Raw genomic sequence first — 19,376 nt, 5'->3', positions numbered from 1 at the left:
TCTGTGTATCTGATCACTGTTTCTTTCTCTTATCAGACTGGGTTTTTTTCTCTTTGTGTTAGGAAATATAGCCCTCAATAGTTCCTAAGCTTTATTTCTTTTATTTACTGGTGAGAGACGGATTTTAAAGGTACTAAGTCTGACTCAGTTTAGGAATTCACCCCTGAACCAATCTAATTGGCTGGGAGTGTGTGGGATACGAGGGCTGACCTGGCTTGAATAAATGCCTACCTTGGACCAGTCATCTATAACCAGGATCATATAAGAAAATAGCATTTTTCTCAACTATGTACACATCAGAAACGGAATGCTGAGCAGATTTTTTTAAAAAGAAGAAACAAATACTTTTATAAAGTGCAAGAAATTGTATGTTTTTCTGTCAGCAGTTCAGAGCCGTATAAAAAGTCAACTGTTGGGACTTCCTTGGTGGTCTAGTGGATAAGACTCCATACTCCCGATACGGGAGGCCTGGGTTCAATCCCTGGTCAGAGAACTAAGATCCCTCATACCATAGATAAGCCTGTGTGTTGCAGCAGGGACCCAGCGCAGCCAAAATAAATAATAATAATTTAAAAAGTCAACTGTTAGTTTATAGTTGACTAATAAATAAATTCCTCCTGTATGCAGGATACCAGGTTAGAAGTCAAAGGACATAATTGAAAAAGTAGACGGCATGACCTGAGATTATTCACTGCCTAGTGGAAAATGAGTTGTTTATGAGAGATGTAACTGCGTTTCAGTAAAGGTATAATTTATATTAGGCTTAACAGTTGCATTTCCCTCTGGTCCTTTTCACAACCAGTATGCCCTGTCCTCCTACCATAGCCCAGTAGGAGAATCTTCTGGTAAAGTATGGCAAATTGACCACGTGTCTGTTTACTGTGCCTCCCCAGACACGACTAAAATGATAGTAAAAAAAAGAATTATTTTTTCTATCACAAGGGCAAAGAGAATGAGAGAGGAGTCAGTAGTATACAAGAGATTTAATACATACTTGGAAGAGTGAAGTGGTGGAGAAGCGCTAACTGACTAAGCAGAACAGAGGAAGACATATCCTAAGCATTTGCGGAAGGGAATGTTTGTAAGAAGTGAACCAGTTTCCTTTGTAAAAATCTCAGAGGCTCAGGATTTAGAGGTACACAGTAGTGTGTGTGGGGTGGGTGGGTGGGGTTGTGTAATACATAGGGTGAAAAGGGGAGAATTAGTTGAATATCTATTGGGTTGGCTGATATCTATTGGGTTAGTTTGTTTTTTTTCTGTACAATGGTTTTGCCAGTGCTTAGTGTGATCTCCAGTACTCTTGCCTGGAAAATCCCATGGGTGGAGGAGCCTGGTAGGCTACAGTCCATGCAGTCGCTAAGAGTCGGACACGACTGAGTGACTTCACTTTCACTTTTCCCTTTCATGCACTGGAGAAGGAAATGGCAACCCACTCCAGTATTCTTGCCTGGAGAATCCTAGGGACGGCGGAGCTTGGTGGGCTGCCGTCTATGGGGTCGCACAGAGTCGGACACGACTGAAGCGACTTGGCAGTAGCAGCAGTGATCTCTAACTTCATTTGAAACAGTGTTGTTAGATTGTATTGTGACAGCTGTTATATCAGCATGCATTTAAAAAAACTTTTCAAGGGCTTGTCTGGTTGTCCAGTGGTTAAGAGTTCCCCTGCCAATGCAGGGGACACAGGTTCCATCCCTGGTCCAGGAAGATCTCACATGCCTCAGGGCAACTAAGCCCATGTACCACAACTACTGAGCCAGCACTCTAGAGCCTGTGAGCCACTATTGCTGAAGTCTGCACACCTAGAGCCTGTGCTCCCTGGCAAGAAAAGCCAGCACAATGAGAAGCCTGCACACAGCAACAAAGACCCAGTTCAGCCAAAAATAAACAAGTAAATAAATAAATTATTTTTAAAAAATTTTAAAACCTTATCAAAATTGGTGAATTTTTATGTAGCCATTTTAATATTGAAAATGGAAGAAAGAAGCAACATTTTTGGCATATTATGCTTTATTATTTAAAGAAAGGTAAAAATGCAACTGAAATGCAAAAATTAGATTTGTGTAGTATGCTCAAACTGCCACACAATTGCACTCATCTCACACGCTAGTAAAGTAATGCTCAAAATTCTCCAAGCCAGGCTTCAGCAATACGTGAACCGTGAACTTCCAGATGCTTAAGCTGGTTTTAGAAAAGGCAGAGGAACCAGAGATCAAATTGCCAGCATCTGCTGGATCATCGAAAAAGCAAGAGAGTTCCAGAAAAGCATCTATTTCTGCTTTATTGACTATGCCAAAGCCTTTGACTGTGGATCACAATAAACTGTGGAAAATTCTGAAAGAGATGGGAATACCAGACCGTCTGACCTGTCTCTTGAGAAACCTGTATGCAGGTCAGGAAGCAACAGTCAGAACTGGACATGGAACAACAGACAGATTCCGAATAAGAAAAGGAGTACGTCAAGGCTGCATATTGTCACCCTGCTTATTTAACTTAAATGCAGAGTACATCATGAGAAACGCTGGGCTGGAAGAAGCACAAGCTGGAATCAAGATTGCCGGGAGAAATATCAATAACCTCAGATATGCGGATGACACCACCCTTATGGCAGAAAGTGAAGAAGAACTAAAGAGCCTCTTGATGAAGGTGAAAGAGGAGAGTGAAAAAGCTGGCTTAAAGCTCAATATTCAGAAAACTAAGATCATGGCATCTGGTCCCATCACTTCATGGGAAATAGATGGGGAAACAGTGTCAAACTTTGTTTTTTTGGGCTCTAAGATCACTGCTGATGGTGATTGCAGCCATGAAATTAAAAGAAGCTTACTCCTTGGAAGGAAGGTTATGACCAACCTAGATAGCATATTTAAAAGCAGAGACATTACTTTGCCAACAAAAGTCTGTCTAGTCAAGGCTATGGTTTTTCCAGTGGTCATGTATGGATGTGAGAGTTGGACGGTGAAGAAAGCTGAGCGCCGCAGAATTGATGCTTTTGAAGTGTGGTGTTGGAGAAGACTCTTGAGAGTTCCTTGGACTGCAAGAAGATCCAACCATTCCATCCTAAAGGAGATCAGTCCTGGTTGTTCATTGGAAGGACTGATGTTGAAGCTGAAACTCCAATACTTTGGCCACCTCATGCTAAGAGTTGACTCATTGGAAAAGACCCTAATGCTGGGAAGGATTGGGGGCAGGAGGAGAAGGGGACAACAGAGGATGAGATGGTTGGATGGCATCACTAACTCGATGGACATGGATTTGAGTAAACTCCGAGAGTTGGTAATGGACAGGGAGGCCTGGAGTGCTGCGATTCATGGGGTCGCAAAGAGTCGGACACAACTGGGCGACTGAACTGAACTGAGTGTATGGAGAAGGTGCTGTGACTCATAAAACATGTCAAAAGTGGTTTGGGAAGCTTCATCCTGGAGATTTCTTCCTGAACGATCATCCATGGTCCTATAGACCAGTTGAAGTTTTTAGTGATCAAACTGAGACATTAATTGAGAATAGTCAACATTGCATCATGTGGGAGATAGCCAACATATTCAAAATATCCAAATCAAGTGTTGAAAATCATTTGCCCCAGCTTGGCTATGTAACTTGCTTTGATGTTTGGGTTCCACATAAATTAAGCAAAAAGAACTTTCTTGACCATATTTCTGCATGCAATTCTCTACTTAAACATAATGAAAGCATTTCATTTTTAAAACAAATTGTGAAAGTGGATATTGTACAAGAGTGTGAAATGGAAGATTGTGGGGCAACCAAAATGAACCACCACCAACCACACCAGAGGTTGATCTTCATTCAAAGAAGGTGCTGTTGTATATACAGTGGGATTAGAAGGGAGTCCTCTGTTCTGGAAAACTAAATTATTAAATTTAATTAAAACCAAATTATTAAATCCAACAAATAGTGCTCCCAATTAGACCGTTGAAAGCAGCACTTGATGAAAAGTGTCCAGAGTTAGTCAATAGAAAATGCATAATCTTCCATCTGGATAACACAAAATCCCATGCTTCTTTGATGAGCAGACAAAAACTGTTGAAGCTTGGCTGGGAAGTTCTGTTTCATCCTATGTATTCACCACTCATTGCACCTTCAGACGGAGAAGGCAATGGCACCCCACTCCAGTACTCTTGCCTGGAAAATCCCATGGGTGGAGGAGCCTGGTAGGCTGCAGACCCATGGGGTCGCTAGGAGTCGGACATGACTGAACGACTTCACTTTCACTTTTCCCTTTCATGCACTGGAGAAGGAAATGGCAACCCACTCCAGTATTCTTGCCTGGAGAATCCCAGGGATGGGGGAGCCTGGTGGGCTGCCGTCTATGGGATCGCACAGAGTCGGACACGACTGAAGCGACTTAGCAGCAGCAGCAGCAGCAGCAGCACCTTCAGATGTCCCATTTATTTCAGTCTTTACAAAATTCTCTTAATTGAAAAGATTTTCGATTCCCTGGAAGATTGATTGTAAAAGGTACCTGGAACAGTTCTTTGCTCAAACAGATAAAAAGTTTTGGGAAGATGAAATTATGAAGTTGCCTGAAAAATAGCAGAAAGTAGTAGAACAAAATGGTGAATTTTTTGAATACACTGTTCAATAAAGTTCTTGGTAAAAGTGAAAAACGTGTCTTTTATTTTTACTTGAAAAAAATAAAGGAACTTTTTGACCAACCAACATATAGGATGTTTTGAAGGCCCTCAGGGCCCCTCCTTTATTCCACAGCCATGAACTCCATCCTCTGGGAGAACAGAAAACAAAATGATATATACATTTATTTGAGGAGAATTAAATCTAAGAGGCTCCTTATTCTTGTCAGAGGAGTCAGAAAGAGGTATAAAATGAAAAAGGCAGATTCAAGAAAGGTAACATACTGAACTCTTCTTCTGCCCTGTGTTTAGAGCACTTGTACTTTGAGTCAAAGCCCTCAGACAGAGACTGAAAGATTTTTCTCTGGATAAACAAAATGTCCTGGGAAAAATATTTTGGATGCTCCACACCCATCTTTAATGAAAACTTATCTCCCAGTTAACTTTTTAAATACTTTTTGTGCAAGTAGACAGCAAAGGATCAGTAGCTATCTTAACCCAGTTCTCTCTGACATCTACTGAGTCATGATGGGCCCATATCTTTATCTCCTTTTCCTTAGGCCTCAGGAGGTTCCTTCTGCTCCTATGTTTGCTTAGGAGAGGACAGTTTTTAAAGCTACAAAAAAACCCTTAACATAAGAGTCTAAAATAACAGAGGATAAAATAGGAATGTAGAAGTAACAGCCGGGGAAAAAACCCAGCCTATACACACACATAAACTATATAATTTTCAAAGAGAGAGAGTGCATCTATGAAACAAGAAAGGTATTCTCAGATAAAAAACGGTCAGAGAACAATGAGAAGTAATTCTTAGAATATCAGCTGTTAGGATTACCAATATAAACAAAAGATAGCAATAGGCAAAAGATGAGAAGATAGTCAAGAAAAATTTCCCAGTTTATTAAAAGTTCAAAGATGGAAAATAGAGAAAAGATAACAGTTATAAGATCAGGCAAAAATGCACTTATTTAACTAATAATGACAAATAGAAGAAAATGACTAAATAATAGAAAAAATTTCCTAGATCTGAAGAATACGGTTTCTAGGTAGAATCAGCTCACTGATTAAAATAATACCTAAAGGATCAATTGTTTCTAAATTCTCTCCTATATGTGTAAATAGCTAAGAATCACCTATCTATGTCCCAGAACAGAGTGCACAAATATTTGTTTATAGGAATACAAAAATACCTACACCTATCAAGGAAAAAAAGTCAATGTCTGGTATCTAGTTGACATTTTTCAGGCATGCAAAGACCCATAATTAGTACAGTCCATCAATTGAAATCAATCCTAAAATGACAAAGCTGATAGAATTAGTAGACGTGGACATTAAAGTATTAAATAATTGTATCCCATGTGTTGAAGAACCCAAATGAAAGATTCAGCATATTAAGAAACAAAGGGAGAGAGAAAAAAGAACAAATCAAAATTTTAGAGTTGGAAAATACACTGGGCAAAACTAACAATAGACTAGATATCACAGAATAAGATTAGTGTATTTGAAAACCATAGCAACAGAAACCATCCAAAATAAAATTTAGAGAAAAAAGACTGAAACAAAAGTGAATATCCATGGGAGAGTTTCAGGCAGACTAATAACTGAAGTCTCCAAAGGAGGGAAAGGGGAGACATTTAAAAAAAACAACAACAAACCAAGAACTTAAAGATCTATTGTATAGTGCAGGGAACTCTACTCAGTACCCTGTAATGACCTATATGGGAAAAGAATCTAAAAAAGGAGTGGAGATTCACTTTGGTGTACACCTGAAACTGACACAACATTGTAAATCAGCTATACTCCAGTAGAAATTCTTTTTTAAAAAACTTTAAAAAATGGCTGATTCCCCCTCCCCCAAATTTAATAGAAACTATAAACCCATAGATTCAAGAAGTTCAGTGAATTCTGAATGAACACAGGAAATATGATGAAAACTACACAGAGGCACATAACCATTGTTTAAAATCAGTGGTAGAAAATCTTAGAAATGAGATCTTAGGCTCAATTGTCTTTGAACCTGAAACTGCTCTAGGAAAGTCTAGTTTTTAAAAAATGCTTATTGTTATAAACCAAAAAAAAACTCAGAAAGAAAAGACACATAGAGGAAAAAATTACAACAGACTTTATGTAAGCAACAATGCAGCCAGAAGATAAGGAACAACATCTATAAAGTACTGAAAGAAAAAAAAAATTGTCAGCTTAGATTGTGTATCCTGTGGAAATACACCTTCTAAAACAGAAGGGGAAAGAAGTTATCACTAGCACACCTACACTGTAAGAAATGTTAAACCTAATCCTTCAGGCAGAAAGAAAACAATGCCAGATGGAAATGTGCATCTGCATAAAGAAATGAAAATCATTGGAAATGGAAAATGTTTTTTTCTTACCTAAATTTTTTTTAAATGATAATTGAATTTTTAAGAAATGAAGCACTGATACATGCTTTCACATGAATGAACCTCAAAAGTTAAAGTGAAAAGAGTCATTTGCAAAAGACCACATGTTGTGTGAGAAACAGCCAGAATAGGCAAATCTTCAGAGGTAAGGAGTAGATTAGTGGCTGTTTAGAACTAGGACAGAGGCAAAGGGAGCAACTGGAAGTGATTACTTAATTTGTACAGATTTTTCTTGGGGATGATGAAGGTTTTCCAAAGCTATGTTGTGGTGATGGCTGTACAATTCTGTAAATCTATTAAAACCCAGTAAATTGTACAATTTAAGTAGGAGAACTTTATAGTATATAGAAAATTATAGCTTGAAAAAACAAAGCAGACAAAAGCTAATTATAAAAAATATATAGTTAATTCAAAAGAAGAAGAAGAAAGTGAAAACACAGAATAGGAACCATTAAAAAACAAAAGGATGATGGGTTTAAACCGAGCTGTAGCAGTCATATTAAAGGTAACTGATCTAGACACCTCATTTAAAAGGCAAAGCATAACAGATTGCTAAAGCAGACCTAAGTATATATACCTAAGAAATCCACTTTAAAAATATAAAGTCACAAAATAAGTTAAATAATTGTTTAAAGTATGCTAACAGTGAAAAGAAAACTGAACTGGCTATGTTAATGTCAGACTAAGTAGACTTGAGACCAGGAAATATTTCTCTGAATAGTTAAAGACTGAGGAATAAGTTATTTTATAATAATAACAGGATATATTCATCAGAATGGTTTAACAGAACTAAACATTTATGCACTTAATAGCAGAGCTTCAAAATACATGAAGCGAATAAAGAATTTTAAGAAGAAATAGACAAATACAGTTACAGTTGCAGATTCCAGTACACTGCTCACAATAATTGATAGAACAAGTAGACAGAAAACTGCTAAAAGTATCAACCAACTTGACCAGTTTATAGAATATTCCATTCTTTTTAAGTGAGTGTGGAACATTTATCAGGATATCACATTCTGTGGCCATTTTTAAAGTTTCAATAAATTTAGGAAGATTCAAATCACAAAGTATATTCTATGACCACTATGAAATTAAGTTAGAAATTAGTTCTCACTCAACAGAAAAGATCTCTGGAAATATTTGGAAAGTAAATAAAAACACTTCCAAATAAATGAAGTAATTAAAGACTATTTAGAAAATATATTAAACTGAATGAAAATGAAAGTTTAAGACAGCAGTAATTGTATGATACTGCTAAAGCAGTACTTAGAGGACATTTATAGTATTAAACATCCATTTTAGAAAAGAAAAATTCCAAATCAGTGATTTCAGTTAAGTCATTTTAATATACTAGAAAGGAAGAGCAGGTGAGATCCTAAGTAAGTAGATAAAAAGAAATAATAAAAGTCAATGTATAAAATTAGTGAAATAAAAAATGCAGAAAATCAGTGAAATAAAAAATTTATTGAGAATACCAATTAAATTGATAAAACATTTGACAAAATCCAATATTCATTTCTGATCAAAACATTCAGCCAATTTGAAATAGAAGGAAATGCCTTTAACATTTTGGACAAACCTAGCCTGGCATCAAATTAGATGGTAAAATTAATGGCTTTTCCTAAGATCAGGAAAGATATAGAGATTTCCCTTTCACCACTTTTATTCAGCAGTGTACTAAAGGTTCTAGCCAGTGCAACAAGACAAGAAAAAGAAATGAAAGGAGTCCAGACTGGGAAGGAAGAAGTAAACCTGTCTTTATTCATCAGCAGCATAATTGAATTTTTTTAGGTAATCCTGTGATGAGCTACAAAAATGCTACTAGAACAAAAAGTAAGGCTTCATAGTAAGGTTTCAGGATACAAGATCAGTATTTAAGAATCAATTGTGTTTTTCTCTGCCATCAATGAACAATTGAAAATCAAAATGTAAAGAACTGTACCATTTGCAATAGCATCAGACTTTTTGAAATACTGTGCCAGAAATCAGACAAAAGCAGTAACAGATCTGTACATTGATAACTACAAAACATTGCTGAGAGGAATGAAAAAAGACCTAAATCAATAGAGAGAGTCACTACTTTTCATGGATTAGAAGATACAATATTGTTATTAAATCAGTTCTTCCTAAAATGATCTATAGATTCAGTGCAGTCTCAATCAAAATCCCAGCAGACTTTTTAAAGAAATTATCGAACTTACTCTAAAATTCACATGGAAATGCAAAAGACCTAGAATGGAGCCAAACAATTTTTTAAAAAAGAAAAGGCTTATACTATATATTAATAGTTTCAGTGCTTATTATAAAACTACAGTAATCCAGTCTGATTGATATAAGGTAAAGAGATTATTGCAACAGAGTTGAACATCCAGAAATAGACATGTGTATATATATAATCAGTTGATTTTCAACAATAGTTCAGAATGAGAAAGTGGCACTGGCCTCCTAAATAGCAACACTGAAAATTAGAAGAAATTCAGAGGAGGTTGGTATTTTCAATCTAAATACATATACAATTAGTGGAGAGCTATCAGTTAAAACAAGGGTGTAGACCAAGAAGAAGAGAACATAGAATACAAAAAGTCGATTCTAGCTCAGCATAAAAGTGAACGAATGACCTGGGACTAATAGCTCTGCCAGAAGTCTTGACATAAATTGCTGCAGATTAAGTAAGAGACTCTGAGAGCAAGGTGGTTAGGTGGGGGAAAAATATGGAACTGATGTGTTTGAATATACAGAGATAGATGTGTGGCAGAAATGTTGTAAAAATAATTGGTAGAACCATAGAAAAACTAGGAAATCTTAAAATGTAACAGTTATTAACATCAATAAAAAGGAAGAGAAATGCACACACAAAAAATGACATGGTCCTTGTAAACTACCTGTTTCATACCTAATCATAGTAATGTAAATTGTTCTTTCTAGATAAATACAGAAATAGGGCTTGATAGACTTTGTTTGGAGAAGGCAATGGCAACCCACTCCAGTCCTCTTGCCTGGAAAATCCCATGGATGGAGGGGCCTGGTAGGCTGCAGTCCATGGGGTCGCAAAGAGTCGGACACTACTGAGCGACTTCACTTTCACTTTTCACTTTCATGCATTGGAGAAGGAAATGGCAACCCACTCCAGTATTCTTGCCTGGAGAATCCCAGGGACGGAGGAGCCTGGTGGGCTGCCGTCTATGGGGTCACACAGAGTCGGACACGACTGAAGCGACTTAGCAGCAGCAGCAGCAGCAGACTTTGTTTTCCAAATTGTTCAGTATGTGAAGTGTACTTCTTTATTAATGAGAGAACCAGTATTCTAAGGGACTGTCTCTTCTGCCTGAGCACTTTTATTCAGGCCTGTTGTTGGGTCAGTCTGTGTGCTTCTTTAATCAGGACACTGGTTGACAATACCCTTCACCTCCTCCTACTCCCTCCCCCTTCCACCCACTCCACCCCACGCCCATGAGATTTCTATACTTGATTTATCAGTTTCCTGTCAGCCAGTGTTTTTAGGGAAAATCTCTTTTTTAGAATAATTTTGTTCCTAGTCTGTTTTGGGAAAACTAACAACATAATTACCTTTTAAAAGGCTTTCTTTTAATGCCTTCTAGGAAGTAAGAAGAAAGAGAAGGAAAGGCCGGAAATTTCTCCTCCGTCTGATTTTGAGCACACCATCCATGTTGGCTTTGATGCTGTTACTGGAGAATTCACTGTAAGTTTACCTAGGTGGAACGCATTTATAAAGCAGAGCTCAAACCTTTCCTTCAAGTATTCTTTTCTGTCCACATGTAAACTGTGAATTCTTAGTGCTTTTCTCTTTGTACAGAAGTGTTTGTGGTTGGATGTGGCCTTTTCCTAGGGAGCTGAGGCTCTTGATTATAATTTGCAACATAGATTTAGAAAACAAGACCTTTTAGAATTTAGTCAAACCTGCAATTGTGTAGGTTGATTTGTTTTTTATATTTTGTCACTTTCCTCTGGAAATTGGTCTTATTAGAGCAATTCAAAACAACTAATTTCTGATTATCTTTTTGTTAGGGCATGCCAGAACAGTGGGCTCGATTACTGCAGACCTCCAATATCACCAAACTAGAGCAAAAGAAGAATCCTCAGGCAGTGCTGGACGTCTTGAAGTTCTATGACTCTAATACTGTGAAGCAGAAGTATCTGAGCTTTACTCCTCCTGGTAAGACATCAGACCATGGTAATAGGCTCACTTAACGGGGATTGCAGAGTTATGGAGCACTTCTAGATAAAAAGATAGAGCTAAGCTATGATGGTTGTCTCTACTTTTTCTCCTGCGAAGATCTGTCCTTTGTAAACCAATGGGGGCAGCTCTTATGTATAATTTGGAGTCTGGAGATTATGTTAATCTCTTAGTTTTGCCAAAAGTGGATATTTTGGCCTTTTGTTTATTTGTTTTTTCTCTTCACTGCTTTTGAATGAGTTCCAGCAACAGATTGGAAAGAGGCTGATTTACAGACATGTTCATAGTATAAATATATTTATTGCTAGTGGGACAGGTTATTTTACTGTATATAAATGCACAGACTTTGAAGTAAAAAGTGTTTTCCACTCAAAAATTGAAACCCATCACATGTATAAATATAAGCTTTGGAACTCAAAAGAATTTATTCCTCAGAATTGGAATATAATCAGGTAGGAATTGGAGAATAGTGGATTTTTTTTTAAGTTCATTTGTTCAAATAAGGACTAGAAAAAAATTCATTCATTACAGTCGATTATTGTATCTCTTGCATCTCTTTGCTATTTAGGCTTCCTGCCCTCATGTTAGCTCTCATGCTGTCTTTTCTTTGCAGTTTATTTGTTAAAGAATCATTTGTCCTGTTTTCCCTCAGTGTGGATTTTGCTAATTACATCATGGGTTATTTTAATATGTTTCTTTGCCTTCTTAAGTCATACATGTAGTTTTAAGAAATAATATGATTGAGCTAAGATTATACATTTAGTTTTAATTGATTGTACTAATTTGATTATGTCCTTTTGGAACCAGTAAGGACCACTTGGCAAATTTAGACCTTTTATACGTAGTCTAGTAGTACATCCTTAGCAAAAGGTCAGATTTATTCCCAACTGTAATTAGTAAGTCTGTATAAATGAATAATTTTTTTAAATCGGTGTCTGAACAGAAAATGGTTATGTTTGTGTGTTTGTGTGTCGGGGCATTGTAAAGGATAATGCAAAATTTGCTGTTCTAACTCCAGAATGAATATTGTGGTCCTTGGTCTTCATGAACTGTGGTTTTGCCTTCAGGGATTTGCATTCATATTGATCAAAATTTATGTCAATAATTTTCCTTTATACAGTTACTGTTGGTTTCTCTAAGTTCCTTGATAGGCAGTTTGCTAGAGAAAAATATCATTATGAATAAACGTCTTTTATTTTTAACAAATATAGGTACAGTTTCCAATAAAATTTATTTTCTTTAATGCTATGTATTTTATGCTATATAATGCTATATATTTATAATTTTATACCATAAAATTATGGTATAATTTTTTGCTCTAAAATTCACCCACTTGATGTTTGCAATTCAGTGACTTTTAGCAAATTTACGGAGTTCTGTTAAATTTGAGGTTTATGGTCTTGTGTAAATTCTTATTTAAAAACTGATATTTTTCTTAAGTTTTAATTCAACTCAAAATGATATCAGTGTAAGAACATTTCACTTGCTTTGCTTTTGTCTTTTCTTCCTTTATTGTGTAAAAGTCTTTATTTTTTGAATTGTTCACTTAGCATTATTTTCTCTTTTGTATTCAGAGAAAGATGGCTTCCCTTCTGGAACACCAGCAGTAAGTTAATATGTTATTTCTTATAGCTCTTGTTTTACTTTTAAGTTACCCAAAACAAATCTTAGTTTTTATTTTACTTTCCAAAATAAATTACAGCCTTCAGAAATAACTATTTGATATATGCTTTTAGATAGGTACTTGATTAGTTGAGGAAGCTGTGTTAAGCAAATCTGGTGACGTTTAAAGTAACTAAAACTTACCATCTTTAGAGCAATTTAGTTACTTTTGATAATGTTTTCATGTATAACCATGAATACAAAGAACTTGCCAGCGTTTTCCTCTGGCACTATCTTACCAAATCTAGACTATGGAAATATACTGAACAATAAGAAGCCTGCCAGAATCTTCAGAGCTGTCTGAAACTTCATCTAAATTACCATGTAAGCACAAACACCTCCTGCAAATAATAGCTGTTTTATTTTCAGTTCCTCAGTTAGGAGGAAACAGTCTCCTGGAGTTATTTGAAAACTATATGTAATAACATGTAAAATCTATACCTAGCACCCACCTGGCAAATAATATGCTCTGTATAAAGGATAATGCCTTGCTCTTTTGCTTTGTTAGCCAACACTTTTTCTGGTGAATCTGGCTATTTTAAATAACTGAAAAACTCTGACTTATACAAAGCCCAGAGGATTTTTCTTTTTGGTCTTAACAAATAAAGTGATTGTTTACTTTTTGGGCTTGCTTAAAGGGTGTAAAATTCTCTATACATTATTCTCTCTTATGAATACTTGGTATTTACTGTATACATTTGTTTCATAAACTTTTCTGTAATGTATAGAATACCTTTTTAAATGATTAGATTAGAACCAGTAAGGTTTTATTGCTCTGAAATGAACCAGTAGATATATTTTCAAGTATGTTAAAAAAAGAGATAGTTGTATTTTCTTTTTCATCTATTGTTATGTTTGACTTGTCTCCCTTACTTTGCTTATGTGATAAATGCAGCTGAATACCAAGGGATCGGAAACATCAGCAGTAGTAACAGAGGAAGATGACGATGATGAAGAGACTCCTCCTCCTGTTATTGCCCCACGACCAGATCACACAAAATCAGTGAGTTTCTGATTAATAAACTGGGTTGTGTGTCTGTGCATGTGAGTTTTAAAAAACAGCAGTCTTTGATTTCCAGTGATTTTTAAAAGGGTTTCCCAGTTGGCCTCAGTGGTAAAGAATCCACCTGCCAATGCAGGAGATGCAGGTTCGATCTTTGGGTTGGGAAGATTCCCTGGAGAAGTTAATGGCAACCTACTCCAGTATTCTTGCCTGGGAAATATCACAGACAGAGGAGCCTGGTGGGCTACAGTCTACAGGGTCACAAATAGTCAGACATGACAGAGCATACATGCATACATGATTTTAAAAAATCCTCCTGCGGAAAATATTTTAATATGGGGGGTTTGACTAGGAGATCTTTACCTAAATACCATTCATCAAAAAACTAGTGTTTTTTGAAAATTAAAATTGAATGGGTCTTTAGAAGTTAAAATGCATATTGTGTTTTCTTTCTGCGTTATACCATCTCTTCCAGAGAACTCATCTGTTTCTGCCTCTCTCTGTTTATCTCAGTGCAGAATAGTACTAAATCTAGAACTTGGATCTTAGGTCTTATTCAAAGCATGTATTTTATCTCCCATTTAACATTTCTATTAAAACATTACTATCATTCAAGAGGCTGCCAGGAGTGAAATTTCTAACAGATATAGGAGAATTTTAACAATAACAATGTTAGACAGAGACAGCAAGAGTCCTGTCCTATTCCCTATACTAACAGAGATAAAGTCAGTAGAGCATGGTGAGGTGTTGGCACAATAAGCAGGTGTAAACTCTGACTGCCATTGAATCCTCATCGATAGAGGGCTCTATTTTCTTTACCATTTAGAATAAGCTGTTTGAGATGAAATGATAGAAATTATATTTGTGTAAAAATTTTTGTGGAAATTAATAATAGTTAGGCTTCCCTAGTGGCCCTGACAGAAAAGAATCTGCCTACGATGCAGGATACTGGCTTCAATCTCTGGATTGGGAATATCCCCTGGAGAAGGAAATGGCAGTATTCTTGCCTGGAGAATTCCATGGACAGAGGAACCTGGAGGGGCTATAGTACATGGGGTTGCAAAGAGTCAGACTTGACTGAGTGACTGACACTTGCACGTTGCAACATCAGGATTTCCATTATTTTGCTCTTTATTTCTCTCTTGTAGAAAAATATGATTTTTAAAGTTGTATTTCTTGCTGCTTCATTTCTGGCACATTATTTTTGATCTGACTGCATTTAAATTTCATTTACAGATCTTCTGTTTTGCTATACAAACTTTTAAAATATGTATATGATGTTCGCAAGAAAAATGTTTCACATTGCCTCTTAGTTACCTGTCTTTTGTAAAACAAGTCTGAAAGTATTACTCTCATTCTTTTTTTTTTTCTCATTCTTTAGAACACTGAAAACAACTTAGTTTTTGTCAAAAATCAAAGAACTGAATAGTGTGCCAGTTAAGAATACCTAAAAATATTTTTCTTCAAGTCTTAGTAATTAACTGTTTCTCTGCAGATTTATACACGATCTGTAATTGATCCTATTCCTGCACCAGTTGGTGATTCTAATGTTGATGGTGGTGCCAAGACTTCAGACAAACAGAAAAAGAAGGCCAAAATGACAGATGAAGAGATTATGGAGAAATTAAGTATGTTGCCTACATTTTACATTATTCTTAAATTGTTAACAGCCCCTGAAACATTTGGCCTGGATGGGTCTTAACTTATACCTTATATTTTGGCTTAAATTGTTTTCTCCTAGGAACAACAGCTTTAGTTAATGTAGTAAAGCCAAAATAATACTCTTCTTTGCCTGCTTATTATGTGCCGACTCGTTAGCAGCGTCTTTGCAATAGTCAGTATTTTGGGGAGCAGTACTTCTTCTCAGAGGGCCAAATCTAAGGGTCCTAATTGGAAACTTTACCAAAGGAAGTTTGTATATATTTATGTACACCTGTAGCATACAAAATGTCCCTAAATAACTAAACCAAATGTCTTATCTAGATAATATGTGTAAGCATAAAATGCATTTTTTTTCTCCATTTTTATCCATCAACTATCATTGGCCTGGATCCAGCACTGGAAATAATACACACAGGCCAGAGAGAGGGTAGCAGTAGTATCTCATTACAAGTCTATAGCCACTGCAATTATAAAGGACACTGACTTAGAGGCATCAAGGAAAAATATTATAGATTGGCTATAGGCTTGAGGCTGAGTACCTATATAAAATTGGTTTATTTCTGTGAATTTCTTTGATATGCCCCTCTCTCCTTTTACCTTGTGAAAGTTTAAGTGAAAATTTAGTGTGATTTTCTCATGCTTGCACTTACTTGTAATAAGACTATGTTAGGATTTTATGTACAAAATCATACCTTTTTTTTTTTTTTTAACAAAATCCTAATTTTAAAACCTGTTTCTCATGTATATTATCATATGTGAAACAGAACACCATTCCATGTTCGATGCATGAGGCAAGGGCTCAGGGCCGGGGCAATGGGATGGCCCAGAGGGATGGGACGGGGAGGGAGGTGGGTGGGGGGTCCAGGAAGGGGAACACATGTAGACCCATGGCTGATTCATGTCAATGTATGGCAAAAACTATTACAATATTGTAAAGTAATTAGCCCCCAACTAAAATAAATAAATTTATTTAAAAAAATAAATTAAATAAAACCTGTTTCTTAGTTATCGCTTTGTGAACTTTTCTTAAACAGATGTATGATTAGTTTATATTAGAGTAATCTTTATAGTAATAAGTGATTTACTAAATATATTGAAAGATAGATATAGGAGAAGAGTTAGAAAAGCCATTAGGGTTTTTCATTTGTATATTTTATATATGTATTTTTCTCATAGTAAGTAGTTTTATAACTTACTGTTAGTTTAATGTTGATACATTTCAGTGGAGTGTGAAAAGTAGGATGACCAACTTGTTCTCTCCCCAGGAACTGACCAGTTAAGTTTTAAAACTTAACATGCCACATCCTAAGAACCCCCTGAGTCTCAGGAAAACTAGTATAGTTGGTCATTCTGTAATGTTGTCATTTTTTAGAAAATGGTAGGATAATCAAGACATTAGTTAGGAGGTCTAACCTAGTGGAAATAATGTATCTTCTTGCTTCTGGTACTTTTTTATTTTTATTGCTTATTTCTTTTGTGTTTGAAGCATACATTATTTTTGAAACAGTGTTATGTATGAAAACTGTTCTAAAATCAGTGGAGTTTATTAAAAGAAATAATGTTATCAATTATATAAAATGTTACAATTTTAAAATGCTTGACTGAGTTTCCAAATTTTTGTTGTTTTTGTTTAAAATAGGAACTATTGTAAGCATAGGTGACCCTAAGAAAAAATACACAAGATATGAAAAAATTGGGCAAGGGTAAGTATTTGTGACTGTTTTACCAGAATATTCATTGTTTTCTAGATGTCCAGCTTGATATCTCCTTTGCCTACTGACATTGAACACTTATGCTATTCTCTGAGTAGTATTCTTGGATTTGTGTAAAAGTAATGAACTTATTTCTAGATGCTATTAAAATACTGTACTATTTATTGATTGTACATTGCTGCTTCTTAAGTGTGATTTCACATTGGTGGTAAGATATTAGATGGGTGGGAAAATTGCCCACAAAATATTTAAAGAACAGTAAGAAAATTTACTACAAGTTTATAGTGTTTTCTTTGTTTAAATGCATTTTAGTCACATCATGAGTATGGATCTTTAATTCTACTGCCCTTCTGATTTTGTTCAGTAGTTTGTATTTTAAAAAATTATTATTTATTTATTTATTTTATGGCCATGCCACGTGACTTATGGAATATTAGTTCCCTGACCAGGGATCAAATCCAGGTCTCCCACTGTGGAAGCTCAGAGTCCTAACCACTGGCCCCTCAGGGAATTCCCAATAATTTGTGTTTTAAAACTATGCTAACTGAAATCTTTTTCTTTTCTATTGCTTGAGAGCAAATGAACATCTTGAATTCTTAATGTTAATACTCTGAAAAGTATTCTTTGAGTTTTGAGAGTAAGCTAAAGTCTTTTTGAAAACTTTTATGAATTTCCTTTTAAAAGTAAAATTTAATGGCACCTCTGGTTTTAGTAACAAAAAAATTGAAAATCCTGTTAATATCCTTGAGCCTGATAATGGATAGATAAATAGTAGTATGAAAAAGTGAAAGTGTTAGTTGCTCAGTCATGTGATAGTTGCTCAGTCATGTCTGACTCTGCAACCCCATAGACTGTAGCCCTCAATTCAGTGTTGAATCAGAAAAGCAAATTATAGGAAAATACATAAAATGAAATCATTTATATGAAGTTTTAAAAATATGTTAAATACCTTCTGTAGTGGTACATACCTGTGTCCTTAGTAAAGTATAGAGAAATATGTGGAAATTATACACATCAAATACATAGTGAATATCCAACACAGATGACTTTGGGGAAGAGGGAGGATGCCTTTGGAAAGGCCACATAAGAACCTTCAAATTTGTTTGTAGTTCTTTGTTTCTTAAGCAGGGAAGTAAATCCATGAGTATATGTTACTGTTTTCTTTTTGTCTGATCTTTTTTCCGTATTTTTGTATGTCTGAAATTTATGACAGATTTCTAACATAAGTTTTGGCCACAAGGATTACCTCTTTTTCTTATTCTTCCTCCCTTTGTTTTTGCTTTTACTTCTTTTAAAGATGTTCAGTCTTCGGTGTTCTTTAACCCTCTTTCAGTTGTTTTGAGTATAAAGTCTTTGGATGTTATAAATGAGAATGATTTAGAAATCTTAAATCTGCTTGTGTCTTTTTTTTCCCTAGGGCTTCTGGCACAGTTTTCACTGCTACTGATGTGGCACTGGGACAAGAGGTAAGCTACTTTTGCATACTTCTGGGTGTTACCATTAGCTTTTAATATAGGAAGAACCTAGATCTGCCTGTGAATAATCAATGAGGAATTTCTTTTTCAGTTGAATATGTTGAAGGATTACTCTAGATAATTTTGTAGTATCTTCTTTATTGAGGGGAAAAAGAAAGTAATTATGTGTTTAGTTTCATAAATAAATATTAGTTTCATAAATAAATATTTCATGAATAAATATTTTAGTTTAGTTTCATAAATAAATATTTTAAAAACTATTTTCCCAGTTTGGATGAAAAGAGGATTAATTCCTGGCACTGGACTGCCCTTGGGTTTAGATTTCAACAGAAATCTGAAAATATTGGGGCTTCTGTATTACAAAGAATTGTGCATAGGTAGTGTGGAAGTTAAAGTACTGCCTATGAGTAAATTAAAATCTCACTGTATAGGATGTATGTAATAAATTAGATGATTAACTTATTAGTGTTTATGATTTTCTAAGAGAATTAAGAAACTTGTTCTGATATTTTTCCTGTTTCCATCATAGGTTGCTATTAAGCAGATTAATTTACAGAAACAGCCAAAGAAGGAATTGATCATTAATGAGATTCTGGTGATGAAAGAATTAAAGAATCCCAACATAGTTAATTTCTTGGACAGGTAAATAGAAATATTTCTTAAGCATTGGGAGAAAAATGGTTTT

At 35.4% G+C, this 19,376-nt stretch overlaps 1 protein-coding gene across 2 annotated transcripts in view; it reads left to right on the top strand.

Annotated features, from left to right (window-relative positions):
• PAK2 (p21 (RAC1) activated kinase 2) overlaps nucleotides 1–19,376 on the top strand; it is an 89,051-nt gene that overhangs the window by 51,468 nt on the left and 18,207 nt on the right. For both annotated transcript variants that reach the window (XM_081571512.1, XM_081571511.1), the window contains exons 3-10: nucleotides 10,582–10,682; nucleotides 11,009–11,156; nucleotides 12,752–12,783; nucleotides 13,735–13,842; nucleotides 15,338–15,470; nucleotides 17,144–17,207; nucleotides 18,634–18,682; nucleotides 19,221–19,333. In XM_081571512.1, coding sequence (XP_081427638.1) covers nucleotides 10,582–10,682; nucleotides 11,009–11,156; nucleotides 12,752–12,783; nucleotides 13,735–13,842; nucleotides 15,338–15,470; nucleotides 17,144–17,207; nucleotides 18,634–18,682; nucleotides 19,221–19,333 — 748 coding nt within the window. The remainder of the gene's footprint in view (nucleotides 1–10,581; nucleotides 10,683–11,008; nucleotides 11,157–12,751; nucleotides 12,784–13,734; nucleotides 13,843–15,337; nucleotides 15,471–17,143; nucleotides 17,208–18,633; nucleotides 18,683–19,220; nucleotides 19,334–19,376) is intronic.

The sequence above is a fragment of the Giraffa tippelskirchi genome, chromosome 2, assembly GCF_054371585.1.
Source record: "Giraffa tippelskirchi isolate mGirTip1 chromosome 2, T2T-mGirTip1v1.2.pri, whole genome shotgun sequence".
In the NCBI taxonomy this organism is placed as follows: domain Eukaryota; kingdom Metazoa; phylum Chordata; class Mammalia; order Artiodactyla; family Giraffidae; genus Giraffa; species Giraffa tippelskirchi.
Note: the sequence above shows the minus strand (reverse complement) of the source record. Positions and strands in the feature narration are given on the sequence as shown.